The sequence below is a fragment of the Brachyistius frenatus genome, unplaced genomic scaffold (genome assembly GCF_029030835.1).
Source record: "Brachyistius frenatus isolate BFR_SWC_R1_liver_20210118 unplaced genomic scaffold, ASM2903083v1 Contig_21, whole genome shotgun sequence".
Lineage (NCBI taxonomy): Eukaryota > Metazoa > Chordata > Actinopteri > Embiotocidae > Brachyistius > Brachyistius frenatus.
This window is the reverse complement of record NW_027210620.1, coordinates 1,847,835-1,863,252: the sequence shown is the minus strand read 5'-3', so window position 1 is coordinate 1,863,252 and position 15,418 is coordinate 1,847,835. Positions and strand designations below refer to the sequence as shown.

General features: G+C 38.9%; 2 protein-coding genes and 1 long non-coding RNA gene across 14 annotated transcripts in view; 1 reads left to right on the top strand and 2 right to left on the bottom strand.

Annotated features, from left to right (window-relative positions):
• Positions 1-993: 993 nt before the first annotated feature.
• LOC138619799 (uncharacterized) lies at positions 994-2,585 on the bottom strand. Its single transcript, XR_011310838.1, has 5 exons — positions 2,474-2,585; positions 2,300-2,368; positions 1,565-1,603; positions 1,338-1,412; positions 994-1,138 (listed from the first exon to the last, which is right to left on the bottom strand). It is a non-coding gene; the product is annotated as an uncharacterized lncRNA (long non-coding RNA).
• Positions 2,586-5,269: 2,684 nt separating this feature from the next.
• On the top strand, positions 5,270-12,826 carry kif9 (kinesin family member 9). The gene is made up of 20 exons (XM_069696571.1): positions 5,270-5,558; positions 6,347-6,515; positions 6,599-6,705; positions 6,801-7,031; positions 7,174-7,257; positions 7,371-7,463; positions 7,604-7,751; positions 7,872-7,936; positions 8,027-8,104; positions 8,218-8,286; positions 8,576-8,680; positions 8,795-8,850; positions 8,999-9,086; positions 9,232-9,353; positions 9,836-10,009; positions 10,110-10,318; positions 10,822-11,001; positions 11,119-11,198; positions 11,470-11,574; positions 11,733-12,826. The coding sequence occupies exons 1-20, from the start codon at positions 5,463-5,465 to the stop codon at positions 11,823-11,825; spliced, it is 2,352 nt and encodes a 783-aa protein (XP_069552672.1). The 5' UTR covers positions 5,270-5,462; the 3' UTR covers positions 11,826-12,826.
• The window catches only part of scrib (scribble planar cell polarity protein), a 63,772-nt gene continuing 60,378 nt past the window's right edge, over positions 12,025-15,418 (bottom strand). For 10 of the 12 annotated variants that reach the window (XM_069696439.1, XM_069696438.1, XM_069696443.1 and 7 more), the window contains one exon: positions 12,025-14,356. In XM_069696439.1, coding sequence (XP_069552540.1) covers positions 14,220-14,356 — 137 coding nt within the window. In that variant the 3' untranslated portion in view covers positions 12,025-14,219. The remainder of the gene's footprint in view (positions 14,357-15,418) is intronic. The other 2 variants (XM_069696445.1, XM_069696448.1) reach the window with 1 other exon arrangement.

The window sequence follows — 15,418 nt, the reverse complement described above, 5'->3', positions numbered from 1 at the left end:
GTTTTATAGTGACCATCTTAGTAGGTGGTGTCTCTTACACCGTCACTCTATAACTCCAACACTTGTTTAATACCAAAGTCCAACTTAATACCTATTTGTTAGCAAATGTGAAATGTGTTTACCCCACACTGTTGACTTTTGAATGTTAACTGTCTCCCAATTTCAAGCTTTACTCTTACAGTTATTTTACCCACTAGAAGTAAAAGACATTACATTAATAGCAAAAACTATTTAACTGTAATCTGTAACAACAATTGTAATTAAGGTTTTTTTCCAATTCAAAGCTATTCTGAGGCAACAAATTCTTTACAGAGTCAAGAAAACGATGACAGGAACCCACTTTGAATGCTCATTTGTTGAGGTTGATTGCGCATATTAATATCAATACTGTCTAAATTAATTTTTTTATATTTTAACCCGTCAGACTTTTTTTTAACCTATTGGTTGAAGCACGTTTGTCAAACCCCTCTCTCTTTCCCAGTCTTTTTGTGTCTGTATCAGCGTTCGTTCAATCCAATGAAGGCAACATGGGGTATATCCTTTTCATAAAAAATGTCGGGAAACACACTGATTCTGTATCGAAACTGTACGAACAGTTTTGAGTAGAAATAGATATCTTTAATGCAGTGCTGCAATTAATGATTTTTTGTTGTTGTTGATTAATCTATGATTGTTATGTCTATCAAATGTTAGAAAATAGATAAAAACGTCCATTGTAATAAGGATGAGATGAAGCCTCCAAATTCATCAAGCCAAAACATTTTGTTTACTAATACTTCAGCATTAATATGATGAATTTATTGCTGATTTTGTTTTTTTTTATTTATTTTGCTGAAAATAGTAGTAAATATATATTGCCAGTCTCGTCCTTTCCGTTGTTGTGGGATTTTGTTTTGTCAGAGTTGGAGCCATTTTATTCAAATGAAATAACGAAATGAAAATGAAATGAAATGAAGGAAATGAAAGAGGAACTGAAAGGAACATTTCACACAGTAGCTTTTAAAGAAATGTTTATTTTAAAGCAGTGGCAGCAGAGTGACTAAGTCGTGAGGTGGTTCCTGATTCGGATGGCTTTACATCTCAGTCGTGACTTTTGTTGAACCCTTTGCTCTGCCACCGTTCAATTTTGTGCATTTCACTGGAAAAGATAACATGAAAAATATTTGAGTTAAAAAGAAAAAAATAATTATTTAAATGCTGCACCCTTTTCCGGAACGCACATTAGTATATGCACACTAAACAATATTATTTAGGTTAGTAAGTACACAAAATGTTGTTGTTTTTCTCATTAGCTGCCATTTGACTTGCAACATCAAGTGAAGACTTCAGTTTCTTACCTCGGTGTCCTCTTTCTCAGGTGGCGGTGGGGGGAACCCCATATCATTATCAACTGCCTCGATGGTACCGTTCCACTGATGGAAAAAAAAAAAAAAATCAGCGACACTATAAATTGATGCAAGTCTGTTAATGTTGTAAATGTATCTTTAATTTATCTCCCACCTTTCCAGAAAACTTCATTATATGTCAGTCATTCCTTTACTTAATGAAAGTTAAATTGACATACCGTTACAGTCGCAGGATTTTCTCTGCTTGGTTTGATTACCTACAATAGGAGGACATTGCACTTTAATAGGAATGAATAAAGACATTTACCGAATGCAATTTTTGGAATTGTGTGTTTGTTTAATCCTGCTAGGTCGTCAACTTTGGCCTTCAAACAGAGCAGCAAAATAATCAAACTAACCTCTGCCATAGAACAAGCAGCAGTATGACATTGAAAATGAATACTAACTTCTCACACGCTAGGATGTGTCAGACAGAAACTGAAAAAAATAAAAAATAAACCTGCACTCAGATCACTCTCTATATTTACATAATGAATAAACTGCCCCGGTGCTCTTTGTCTGTATGAGTTTGACTATGTTTTGGTTCTTTCACAGTCCTATGTTTAAAGAGGAAAATGTAAAGATATAACATTGTTCAACAGATGTTTAACACTTGTATAAATGTGAAGAGCAGGTTTATTCCAGACTTTAGTGTCAAAATCAATACTTTTGTTTCACACCTGTTGTTATTATTAATAAAAAACACTCATTCTTCCTAGAGATCCTGTAGATAGCTCAATATACATGCATAACAAATCGTGTTCCAGTAACACATTTCTTTGTCTCTCTGCAGGAGCTCCCACCTAATCTTGTATTGGGAGATTAAATTTAATCTAAAACAATCAAACTCTCCACCATCGTAAAGAACAACCAACACTCAAAATAGTGAAGTTAGTCCCAAAAAGTATACAAACCTCTGAGGAGTTGGTTGTCCCGTTAAAGCCCCCTTCATTTTCCGTTGGGTTTGTGTGTCCTGGTGGCCACTGAAAATTCGAAATATAAATGATTTAATTTAGTCCAAAGTCATCACAGGGTTTACTGGAAAGGTCATTGATTAGTATTTTAATAAAGTAAACTATTTTTTTTACATTGTTATCCAAATCTAGAACAGTAACTTTTTGTGCCAGACAAATTCCAAACAACATCATCAGTATGAGCACTTTCATCTTGAAAATGAATTGGCCTTCTGTCTGCCCATAAACCTGCTTATTTGTAAAATGGTCAGGGGGTGGAGTTTGAATTCTGGGCTTCCCTTGTAGTTTAAAGTCCAACTCACTTGCAAACTTTTTTTTCCCCCAACCTTTTTTGTTGATTTCATGGATTGTATTCTAAAAGTTTTCTAATCTTCACATTTGTCCGCTAGGGCTGTCGCAATCAGGACATTTTAGTTGACATTTATTTGTAATTCAAATATATATAAGCCTAGTCATAGTTTAATAATGTGGCTTATGAAGAAGAATAGCCATTTATTTTCATTTAATATTGAAATACATGAATACAAATCCTGTGTGCTGTTTGGACAATTGGGGGAAAACAATGGCATAGGGCAGATATGACATAAGTTAACTACACAAAGCCTTTTACTGAAATATACAGAGAAATGACTGACAATGATAGATGCCAATAATCAAAATAAACAGTGTACTATAGTGGTGCTAACTCCTCCACTCAAGTTCTTTTAAATCTCAGCAGAAGAAATGGGTGCAATGAGATGACGTCATTAAATGAGCGCCAGTCAAATCTCGGCTAACCCTACATAGGCAGACAGAAGAGATATTTCTCAGACAAAGTCCATTTTGCATTGATGAGTTTGTTGTTTACATTCCAGTTTGGCCACTCAAATATTTTTTTTTAAGAGGAAAACTTGATTCAAGGACACAAGGAGTGTTTGGACAGTAAAGACACTGACTGACATTGGATTTTAAACACGTGTAGCTTTTATTTATTCACCCTGGAAAAATTCCACAGTTGGTCAGCTGGTAAAGTGCGGGTGCGTGCGGTGGCGGTCGTTGCCGTGGCGATGTCCTAAAACCACAGCAGGTGAATAGGAAAAAGAACATGTCATATGTATGACTTACATTTTGGACGACGTGCTGTAGTATGAATGTTTTACATTTTGGACAACATGCTATAGTATGACTTTTTTTTAAATCATATCTTAAACGACATGTTATAGTATCCCTTTTTTTCACATTTTGGACAACATTTTATAGGACAACTTTTCTTTCACATTTTGGACTTTTTTCACTTTTTGGATGACATGTAAAAGTTAGCCTTTCTTTTCATATTTCGGACGACATGCTATAGTATGACTTTTTTTTTATCATATTTTAGACGACATGCTATAGTATGACTTTTTTTTAATATTTTGGACGACATGCTATAGTATGACTTTTTGTAATATTTTGGACGACATGCTATAGTATGACTTTTTTTATAATATTTTGGACGACATGCTATAGTATGACTTTTTGTAATATTTTGGACGACATGCTATAGTATGACTTTTTTTTATCATATTTTAGACGACATGCTATAGTATGACTTTTTTGTAATATTTTGGACGACATGCTATAGTATGACTTTTTTGTAATATTTTGGACGACATGCTATAGTATGACTTTTTTATCATATTTTAGACGACATGCTATAGTATGACTTTTTGTCATATTTTAGACGACATGTTATAGTATGACTTTTTGTAATATTTTAGACGACATGCTATAGTATGACTTTTTGTAATATTTTGGACGACATGTTATAGTATGACTTTTTTATAATATTTTAGACGACATGCTATAGTATGACTTTTTGTAATATTTTAGACGACATGTTATAGTATGACTTTTTGTAATATTTTAGACGACATGTTATAGTATGACTTTTTGTAATATTTTGGACGACATGCTATAGTATGACTTTTTTATAATATTTTAGACGACATGTTATAGTATGACTTTTTTTTATAATATTTTGGACGACATGCTATAGTATGACTTTTTTATAATATTTTAGATGACATGCTATAATATGACTTTTTTATAATATTTTAGACGACATGCTATAGTATGACTTTTTATAATATTTTAAACGACATGCAATAATATGACTTTTTTTTATAATATTTTAGACGACATGCTATAGTATGACTTTTTGTTTTCATATTTTAGACGACATGCTATAATATGACTTTTTTTTCATATTTTGGACGACATGCTATAGTATGACTTTTTGTTTTCATATTTTAGACGACATGCTATAGTATGACTTTTTGTTTTCATATTTTAGACGACATGCTATAGTATGACTTTTTGTTTTCATATTTTAGACGACATGCTATAATATGACTTTTTTTTTCATATTTCGGACGACATGCTATAGTATGACTTTTTGTTTTCATATTTTAGACGACATGCTATAATATGACTTTTTGTTTTCATATTTTAGACGACATGCTATAGTATGACTTTTTGTTTTCATATTTTAGACGACATGCTATAGTATGACTTTTTGTTTTCATATTTTAGACGACATGCTATAGTATGACTTTTTGTTTTCATATTTTAGACGACATGCTATAATATGACTTTTTTTTATAATATTTTAGACGACATGCTATAGTATGACTTTTTGTTTTCATATTTTAGACGACATGCTATAGTATGACTTTTTTTTTTAATTTTAAGGATATATTTAAGAAAAAAGGAAAACCTGATTAAAGCACACAATAGTATTTGTACAGTAAGGACACTGACTGACTTTGGATTTTAAACACTTACACTTGATTTGTTCACCTGGAAACAGTCCGCCGTTGGTCAGGTGGCAAAGTGCGGAACGCGTCACTGCACCGCTCAGTGCGCGTGTGCGGGGTCGTTGCCGTGGCGATGGCTCACAACCTGAGCAGGTGAACAGCGGGAAAGAGAAGGAGGACTTGGGCTGAAATGGCTTATCCTCCCCGGATAACCTCACGTCCGACTGGACTCGGGTTCTATATTCGTACCGTCTCGCACACGTTGTGATTTCTGGGCGGTTGAGTCGAGTTTCTGCTCTTTTGCCGTCGTGTTGCAGGAAGGCGGTATGAAGGGTGAGAGCAGGGAGGTCGGGGTGTTCGTCCGGATCAGACCAACCGACAACTTCGCCCAGGACTTCATTGAATGTCTTCCCGACGGACAGGTAGCTTAAACAAAACAAAAAAAACAAAACAAAAAATCTCCGTTTTAATTTTCACTACCATTAGGATTTATTTTTTTATTTTTTATTAAATAACGACATCGAACTCGTAAAAGCGAAGAAAGCTAATCAGTGTTTAAAACCTGGACACGGCGGTTGTTTTATTTGCTCGGCGGTTTAAATCAAATCTTAAAAAGTTAATTTGCAGCAAAGGGGAAAACTGCTTAATTTAGATTTTTCTACTTTTAAGTACACGCAAGTACGGTGCGTTTAAATAAATAAATAAAAATGCTGAACAAGCTGTTGCTGCGTGGCGTCATTTAATTTGCGCGTTACGTCATTTACAAAATAGACCCGACGCCAAAAGAACAAGTATGATATTGAACATTGAAAATTAAAACCGTCAAATTAAAACTTTTATCACACACTAGGAAGTCTCAAACAAAAACTCTCTGTATTTACTTGCTTAATAAACCGGTCCTCCTTATCTGTGTGAATTTGGACTTATTTGTTTTGGTTCTTTCACAGTCCTATGTTTAAAGAAGAAAATCTGGAGATATTTTATATTTCAGCAGATGTTAAACACTTCCATAAATGTGAAAAGCAGGCCTAAAATATTAGATCTGGATTACACCAAATAAGTGGCTATTGTAGGCAATATACTGGCACACACACTTAAGTTGCAAAAAAAAAAAGTATAATTGGGTAGATTAAACCAGAGTACATAAAAAAAATTCAAACTCTGTTTGTTTGTGTACTCTCATAAATTGTTTTTGCGCGTTGTCCATCAGACAGTGAACATCTATCGAAGACGAGACCCAAAGAATCTCCCAGAATCCAAGAGAAATCAGCTGAGCTGGTCGTTTCGGCTCGATGGGGTCCTGCATAACGCTTCCCAGGAGGAGGCGTACACCCGAGTGTGCCAACGGGTGGTGCTGGCAGCACTGGATGGCTTTAATGGTATATGTTGATGGAAAGGATAATTTAATCAAACAAATTGGTGAAGAGGCTTATGTTAAAAGTGCATTTTGTGTACCTGCCAGGCACAGTGATGTGTTTTGGGCAGACAGGTGCGGGGAAAACCTACACTATGACGGGGTCTACAGAGTCATACAAGCAGAGAGGCATCATTCCTCGGGCCCTTCAGGAGGTACGTCAGACTGTCAGATAATTCTTACCTCCAAAAAAGGGACGGCTCCGAAACCCATGTACCTGAATGATTTTTGTATTTAACATGGTGTTCAGGTGTTTCAGGAGGTGGAGAAGAGGACCGAGCACATCTTCTCAGTGCACCTATCCTACCTGGAGATCTACAACGAGACCCTGATGGACCTGCTGTCATCGCTGCAGGGCTCACAACACCTGTCTCCGCAAGGCATGGTGGTGATGGAGGACGCGGGCAGCGGGGTGTTCGTCAGAGGGTTGTCTCTGCACCCCGTTCACAGCGAGGAGGAAGCTCTCTACCTGCTGTTTGAGGCGAGTAGATTTATGTAAAAATCTGTCTACCTAATAGAAATAGTTTAAAATAGCCTAAATATCTAAATTTAGTCATTAATAAAAGTTTACGTGACCGAAAGCTTTTTACTTTTTTTGTTTTGTTTTTTTTGTCTTCACTCAGGGCGAGATGAATCGCATCATAAGAGCTAATGCCTTGAACAAGACGTCCTCGAGGTCGCACTGTATCCTAACTGTGCATATTGAGGTATTAAACCAGTTTTCTTAATGGTTTACTGTATCTGCTACTGTCGCCCCGGTTCCCAAACGCCAAGATAGAATTTCTTGTTTAGTCGGAGAAACTGTTTTTCTCAACCACAGTCTCGCTCCCGGACTTTGTCTGATGCCAAGTATGTCACCTCAAAGCTGAACCTGGTGGATTTAGCTGGGTCTGAGAGGCTGAGAAAAACTGGGGTGAGTTTGAAACTCTGACTTTACCATCTGAAAAACATACTATCGTGTGATCTTCTCGTCAAAATGTAAAAAAAAAAAAAAGGACTATAATCGTGTCACTTATCCTTTTCTCACTTCATGCCACCTTCCTGTCCTTCCAGTCGGAGGGTCAGACGTTGAAGGAAGCCATGTTCATCAACAAGTCCCTGTCGTTCCTGGAGCAGGCCATCATGGCTTTAGCCGACCGCCGCAGAGACCACATTCCCTTCAGGCGGTCTAAACTCACACATGCCCTCAAAGACTCCCTGGGTGAGACTGCCAGGCCTTTGGTTTCTAGCAGTGCTTACAACCTGATATTTGGTATTCCGAGTGACCTTTTGCTGTGTGGTAATACTGACGAATAAATAATGTGTTGGTCTCTTTCGGTAGGAGGGAACTGCAACGCTGTGTTTGTGGCCAACATCTACGGTGAGGCTGCGCAGATGGAAGAAACAGTAAGAAGCTAAATTAATAATATAAACAAAGAAACTATCCCCGTACATGGTGTCACTTGAGCTCTGGACGATGATCAATATTCTTTGCAGCTCTCTACTCTGCGTTTCGCCAGCAGAATGAAGTGTGTCCCAATCGAACCTGCTGTCAATCAGCGCATGGATCCAGCAGTGAGTCAGCAAGATATTGAACATTACAAAATCACCTTTGAAAGTTGTAAATGGGGAAAATATGGGTGCTGTGGTCTGTGCATTAGTCATCAGATCACAATTATCTTGATTAGGCTCAGATCAAGAAACTTCAGAAGGAAGTACAGAGGCTGGAAGACGAACTGTTCATCTACAACACAGTGGTGAGTAGCACCGACAGCACATGTTTAATTACACATTATTAGTTTATTGCCGTGGTTCCCTGTTAAAACGTGTTTTATTGCTGTCCGGCACAGAAGTTGCACTTGAATGGATTTAACGTGTCGCTCATCATCTTCCATTATTCATTAGTAATTGTATGCAAATTCTAAACTTTCTACAAAAGTGACTGTCCAAAACAGTTCCACTGTTTATGTTTGCACATGAGAATCAAAGACATATTTTGCCAGATTCACATTAGAATTTAAATACCCGTTATTTACCTTTCGCCAGGTGAAGCGACCGAGCAGCACGTATGAGCAGCTGTCTGAAGCCCAGTTAGCTGAGATCCAAAGCCAGGTTCAGAGGTACCTTGAGGGAAACCTGGAGGAAATCAGGGTGAGAACATAACAACGAATATGGCGAATTAATGGTTTCGCTTGACACTTCAAACTTTGACTTCGCTTGTGCTCTGAAGGCTTCAGATCTCCCTCCGCTTGCATATAATTTCAGATCATAAGTGTCAAGCAGATTCAAGCAGTGTTTGCCCAGTTCAAGCTCGCTCTGCAGTGAGTATCCCCGACTTTTTGAAATCTGAAACTTCAAAATACTTTAAAATCTGAAACTTCAAAATACGGTGTATAGTTAAGACATATTTTCGGAAGGCTTATTTTTTTGTTAACGTAAGTGATCATGTACGTTTATGTATTCGAGCAGGGAACAGGAGCTGAAGATGAAGGCTCAGTTGTGCCAAACCTCCAACTTGGTGAACAAAGATCAAATTGTTAACGCAGCCGGTGTTAAGGTCAGTCAACATCTTATTCACAGTTAAGGGCACCTCATAGAAAACACAAGTTGTTTTTTTTTTAATTCTGTTTGGCTGTTGTACCTGTAACAGCCAGTTCACTGAGACTAAACTTTGATTGGATGCTCCATTGTGAACTCTTCAGGAGTGGTACGCCACAGGTCGCCCTCAGGATGTGGAGGCTCGCAGCCCTGGGGTGTCACAGAAACAGACCGAACGCCCAAATGCAACCAAAGCCAAAACGAAGAAGTCCAAAGACAAACAGAGGTAAGTGAGCATTTAGACTGAAGCCTGTCAAAAGAAGTGCTGCAAATTGGCATCAAAAGTGCTACTCTCTGTTGTGTCTGATTCTGCCCACAAAGACACGATAAACGTAGTTTTAGAGTCAGTGGGTCCAACTCCGAGGATAACATGAACTCGGACGTCCGTTGTGACTTAACGTCATAGAATCACGGGGAAAAAGAGATGCCTCTTACATCTCATCACATTTTTGTCACTCTTCAGTTTTATCAACACTCCAGGATGTAAAAAAAAAAAAAATAATAATCATAATGGACTAAACAACCACATTAAACCAAACTTTACAGTTGAAAGATTGAGTAGAAGTTGAGATACGATCCCAGTTATTGGCTTCATCAGATCAACGTATAATAGAGCCAACATTTTCCTGACTTTAGGCGATTGCACTTTGTTAAACACACCAGTGAAGTTTCACTAATGGCACACTCAATGTGATTATACGCCCAAAGCAAGACGCAGCGAGAAGGGACTCCTGTTTCAAATAAGCGTTTGGAGAGTGCCTGCAAATCAAAGTTGAATACCGCCCAGACTCCTGAGAAGGAAAAGGAGTCTCAAGAACCAGACGCCGACTACCAGGACGCGCCGGAATCACAGCTGCCCGGCAACGAGCCCTTTCGCTCCGAGTACGTGCAGATGAATGTAGTGCAGTCTTTTTGCGTGTATGCTCAGTTCAACATCTCTTTTTATACACTTACTGCTCCAAAGTTCGCCACCTGTGTCCAGGTCTCCTCCGCCCAAAGCGGAAGCATTTGAGGACTTCAAGGTGGGAAAAGGCAGCAAGCTCAACCTGATCTTTAAGGAGAACAAGGCTGTTATGCTGGAACGCCACGGCCTTCTTCGACAGCTCACCGAGGAGGTCAACGCCGTCAAGAGACAGATCGACTGCACCACAGCTACCTTACTGCAGCGGGAGGAGACGAGAGTAGGCCAAGGTACTTTCCATGTAACATGTTTGTTTGTACCAGCATTAGTACTTGGCGCTGTGTGATCTTGACTTTAATAACGCATTGCGTCCTCTGTTGAAACCTTACATCAACGAGAGAGAGAGACGGTTCTAAAGCTAAAGACCAATAGGGGTGCACTGCAGTATCTGCAAATTTAAAGCCCCAAGACTTGATCTTTTTGAGCTATCAAATGAATCACATTTGCATTCATCAGCACGTGACACTAGCTCAGGTGTCAATTCCTGACCTGTGTGTGGAATTCATGGTCAAAACATTTAGTTACTAAATCTTTAAATTGAAATTGAGCTTATATCCTGTACTTAGGCCGAGAGTGAACTTCCAAACACTAAATGTTTTGATATAAAAACATATATTAAAGCAGAAATATGGATGGCTTGGACCCTCGAAACTTTGCACGAAAGTAAAATAGCTTCAAAAGTGTGATTTTGAGGAGGTAAATGGATATTTGCTTTGTGTCAATTTGGATCAAGGTCACCACATGGTTATGGATGGAGACCCAGTGCTGCAGGAGTCAAATGCCTCTCTATTGCTGCAGCTCAGGGAGCTTAAAGCACAGTACCGGCAGAGATACGAAGCGCTGCGTGACATCAAGCCAGAGGTCAACTACTGTCAACACCTTGTGGATCAGTGCAGGACGCGCCTGCTTTCTGGTCAGTTGTCATGATATCTCTCGTAGCTGCTGCCTTTCTCCACAGCAAAAACATTTTGAGTTTAAAAAAAAACACAGTCATGGTTTCTCACAATTATCTGTTCTGTGTGTGTCCCAGAATTTGAGACGTGGTATAAGCAGTCTTTCCCGTTACCTGAGGAGGAGCCAGACATAACTATGTACAAGAACTCCGCACAAGTGAGTTTGCCTCACACTTGTTGGGTAAACACCAAACAATAGCCTGGTGCGAATCAGCCCCATTGTCACTATGTGATTTTTTTTTTTTTTTTTACTCCGTGAATGCCGGAAGAAGCAAAACATTGCTTCTGCATTATTTTCCATAAAGCAGACGGCAATAACCTTCACAATCTAAAAAAAATACCCCCACCTCCCTGGAAGGAAGCATATTTGTGACTTTTACCGGTAACGTTTGTCGTAAATAATTCATGAGATTCTCTGATGTTTTCAGGAAGACGACAGTCCACAGTCTGTGGAGGAGCTGCAGTTTGAGCTTCTTACCGACAGCTCCAGCTCCGAGTCCTTCTATAACGCCCGCAACAGGACGCTGAAACAGGTGCGTTTCCTTTTGTCACACATCTTGTGAACTGCTGTTGAAGATTTTTCACTTGTAATCTGGTCATGTGACCTCACCATCCACTTGCTTATCGATTGCCAGGAAAACCAGAGTTAAGTGGGCATATAGTAATAATCACATTTGATATGCGTCTGCAGAGGACCAGCAGAGTGACGCCTTCTACCACAGAGCAAAAAGAACACACCCGCATGGGCCGGACCAAGAAGACTCCCTTCAATTCTCCCTGTTAACCAAGTAAAGTGAATTTAATGTCCAGACTAAAGTTCACGAACTTCACGATTAAGTGCTAAATGTGACGAGCAATTTGCCTTTTCAGTGTCCAACAATGTGCCTCATTCACTCCTTCACCTAGTGTGTTTTCGAAATGCATTGTTGTTCATAAGGTTTGTACATTAATCAAGCAAAAAAAAAAAGACACTACACAGTGAATCCGCTTCTTAAATGAAAAGTAAAATTTATTATTCCTGAACCACAAAATAGACTTCTTTGGTTGTACAAATTCACTAGTTACAGTCTTGTATGAGCTATAACCCTTGACCCTAGGACTTCTGACCCTTTCCGTCCAACCTATTTGCAAGTAAAAGCCCCCAAAGATAACGCAAGACAAAAGAATAAACACAGAAACTTGAAACACTGCATTATTAATGTAGTGAAACCCATCTGAAAAAAAGATTTACCTACTGAAAGTAAAAAAAAAAAAAGAAAAGAAGATAAATCAACCATTGCAAATGTTATCAAACTGAATTTCAGTCAGTGAGAGCAACATGGAAAGCTATAATTAGAAGACCCTACATTAAATTAACACAAATGCTACGATGCTGTGATTCTGCAGAAACACCTGTCAGATACATAAGCTGACCGTGTGTCGTGCGGTGAGCTGAATGAGATCTATGTCTTGAGAGGGATTCCTAATTGGTTCTGCCTCTCGCGGCTCTCCCATTAACAAACCAATATACATGCAGAGAGCATCCCAGCACCAAGCCCGTCCAAACCTCGGTGCATCAGCAGTCCAGACACTTTGTTTAGTCTAGGTCGAGACTGGCTCAGTTTCAAAGCCAAAATCTGATGTCCTTTCAGTATTTGTACATTATTCACACAATAATAAATGATTTTCAGTGGCATCAGATTTAAATTAACCATAGACAGAAAAATAAAACACCTGCTACCTTCACATCACTGTGGCATAGAAATGAATGATTCACATTGATTAAAAAAAAATAATAATAAAAAATACCCTAAACAGGACAGGGTAAGTACCGTGAATTAAATGTTCCCAAACATTAATATTCTCAACTGTTGAGTGCCTCTAAAACTGCCTGCTCGTTGCCGCGGCCTCCAGTGTAGTCAAACTCTCTACAGGGGAATGTAACACAGTTAATAATCTTTTAAAGTCTGCTGAGACAAGAGAAACCAGCATTTAGTGTGATATTTTTTACTGCGTTATGAAACCAAGGGGCAACAACTAGGCTGTGTGCAAAGCAATCTAATTTGTAGATATGCTTGCCTGAAAACTCCCCCATGATGTATATAAAAAAAAATTAAAAAAAAGTGTATATAAAGTAGATCAAATAAAATACAGCGATATGCAAATAATCACTTGAAAGCTTTGACATTCTGACTCAAATTAATGTGAAGGATAAATTACGCCTCAGTCGTCCTCTTGAGCCCGAAAGGACTGGGTGGGTTAAAACTGTAAAATAGAAGGCCTTCAATTTGAGTAAAACAGTAAAAACAATAAATTAGTAAAGATATACGTTCTTAAAAGATAATCAGTGGCAGTGCAAACATGATATGTACTAAAAAAAAAAAAAAAAATTATAATTTTTTTTAAAAGCTTTCCATAATTTGTGACTATGAAGGTAGCAGGATGTTCCCTCTTCAATATATATATACACTCCTGTCCGCTTAAGCCTCAAGAAAACATAAGACGTTTTACAGTCTAATCACTGAAAGCCTAAAAATATCATTCAAGAAGTTAGTATAGCTATAACCCATTTCTTTTCTCTTCCAGTATGTTTTTTTTGTTGTTTTTTTTCTTTTTTTTTTTCCCCTTCAACAGCAAAATCACTGAAGGCGCAGAAAATAAAATATAAAAAAAAAAAAAAAACTTTTGATCACCTCATGTTAAAATAGATCAGATTCTACTAAGCAAACCGAAGGTCGAACAAAAATAGAAGAATGGTCTGTAAGTAGCGATCCTAGCTAACCTCACTAGCTCTCTCTCTCTCTCTCTCTCTCTCTCTCTCACTTTTGAGGGACTGTTGAGCAACTTGCCGATTCGCCCGCTGGCTGTAAAGGCAAGACTGGCACGCAGGATATAAGTGAGTGTCTATGTGTGGCAACTATCAGCTTCGTCGTCTCTGCAGTGGTTATATATATATATATATATTTGCGTTATATATATATATATATATATGTATATATATATATATATATATATATACACACACACACACACACGGGAGAGTTAGATCTCGCTGTACTGACACTGTGTGTAGTGTTTCGGTGAATCTGCACCTCCTGTGGATGCACCCATAAGTTTACCAGTGTTCCTCAGTCTGGGTAAATGCGCGCGCGCGCGTGTGTGTGTGGCGTGCGTGTTCTCTGTCGCGGTCGGTGACGTGTTACGTGGGCACGGCGGTTTCCAGGCTGCGGCGGCCCTGCCTCAGTTTGCGTTTGTTGCTGTACAGGGCCATCTCCTCCAGGGCAGAGGTGTTAGGCAGCGGGGTGGTCACCTCGACGTCGGGGCTCGCGGCGGGCCCTAGAAAACACAAGCAGACAAGACCGTAGGTCACAACGAATGCCTCGATTTACTTGTTTGTTTGGTTGTTGTTGTTGTTGTTGTTTTTTTTTTTTTACTTGAGAACGTCAGCTGCAGAGAGAGAGAGAGAGAGAGAGAGAGAGAGAAAAAAATAGAGGCAGCAGGACGGAGAATTCCTGTGCAGCATTTGATGAGAGAGTCGACGGATCCCTTAAAGCTGCGAGAGGCGCACCGCATTCACAGCAGCAGCTGGAAAACAGAAAACTGAAGCTCCCCGGGAACGGCACGTTTAAACCTGCAACCTCTGGGAGGTCTGTGCTGAAACTCAAAACTGGAGTTGATGCCAGTAAAGTTTACCAAGTCAAATTTTTTTTTTTTTTTTAAATCTCAAGTGTGTTTACACGCTTTTTTTTTTTTTTACATGTCTGAGTTATGAGCAGCTTCTCCAGGAAGGTGGATTATTATTGATGTAAATTAGAAACGCATGCTTTTTCAAGACTTTTGACATGTACGACCGGAGGACGGAGACTTGCGAGCTGACCGGGTAAATGGAAGCAATAACTACTGAAATGTAAGCAGCATGCTGCATCACTGCAACAGTTCGAATCAGCAAGCCGCGCTTCCAAAATAAAGTCGGGGAGATTTATTTATTTTTTTAATGAGAACGCAGACTTACAGAGAAAAGGTTACTACGGCGCATGTAAACACATCCCGCATAATTAAGGAAGCTACTTCCGTGATGTGCAGTGTGCTTATTATAATTGGACGTGATTAACAATTTCCTGCAGCAAAATCAATCATTACAAAAAAAAAAAAAAAAAAAAACCCTCTTGAAATCCCGGAGGAACCGAGCGATAGTTCGTTTGGACGTCAGATTTCTCTTCCACTTTAGTGTCGCAATCAGTAGCTGCTTCGTGGCAGACGGCAAAGCACACCCACGTGGAAAACACCCGTCCTTTACCCCCGAATCCACAGCTACGCCACACGACTAGCAGGTTAGTGGAAATCCACACGCAGTCCAGACACAAACATCCCCTCACACACACGTTTAGCCCCCGACAC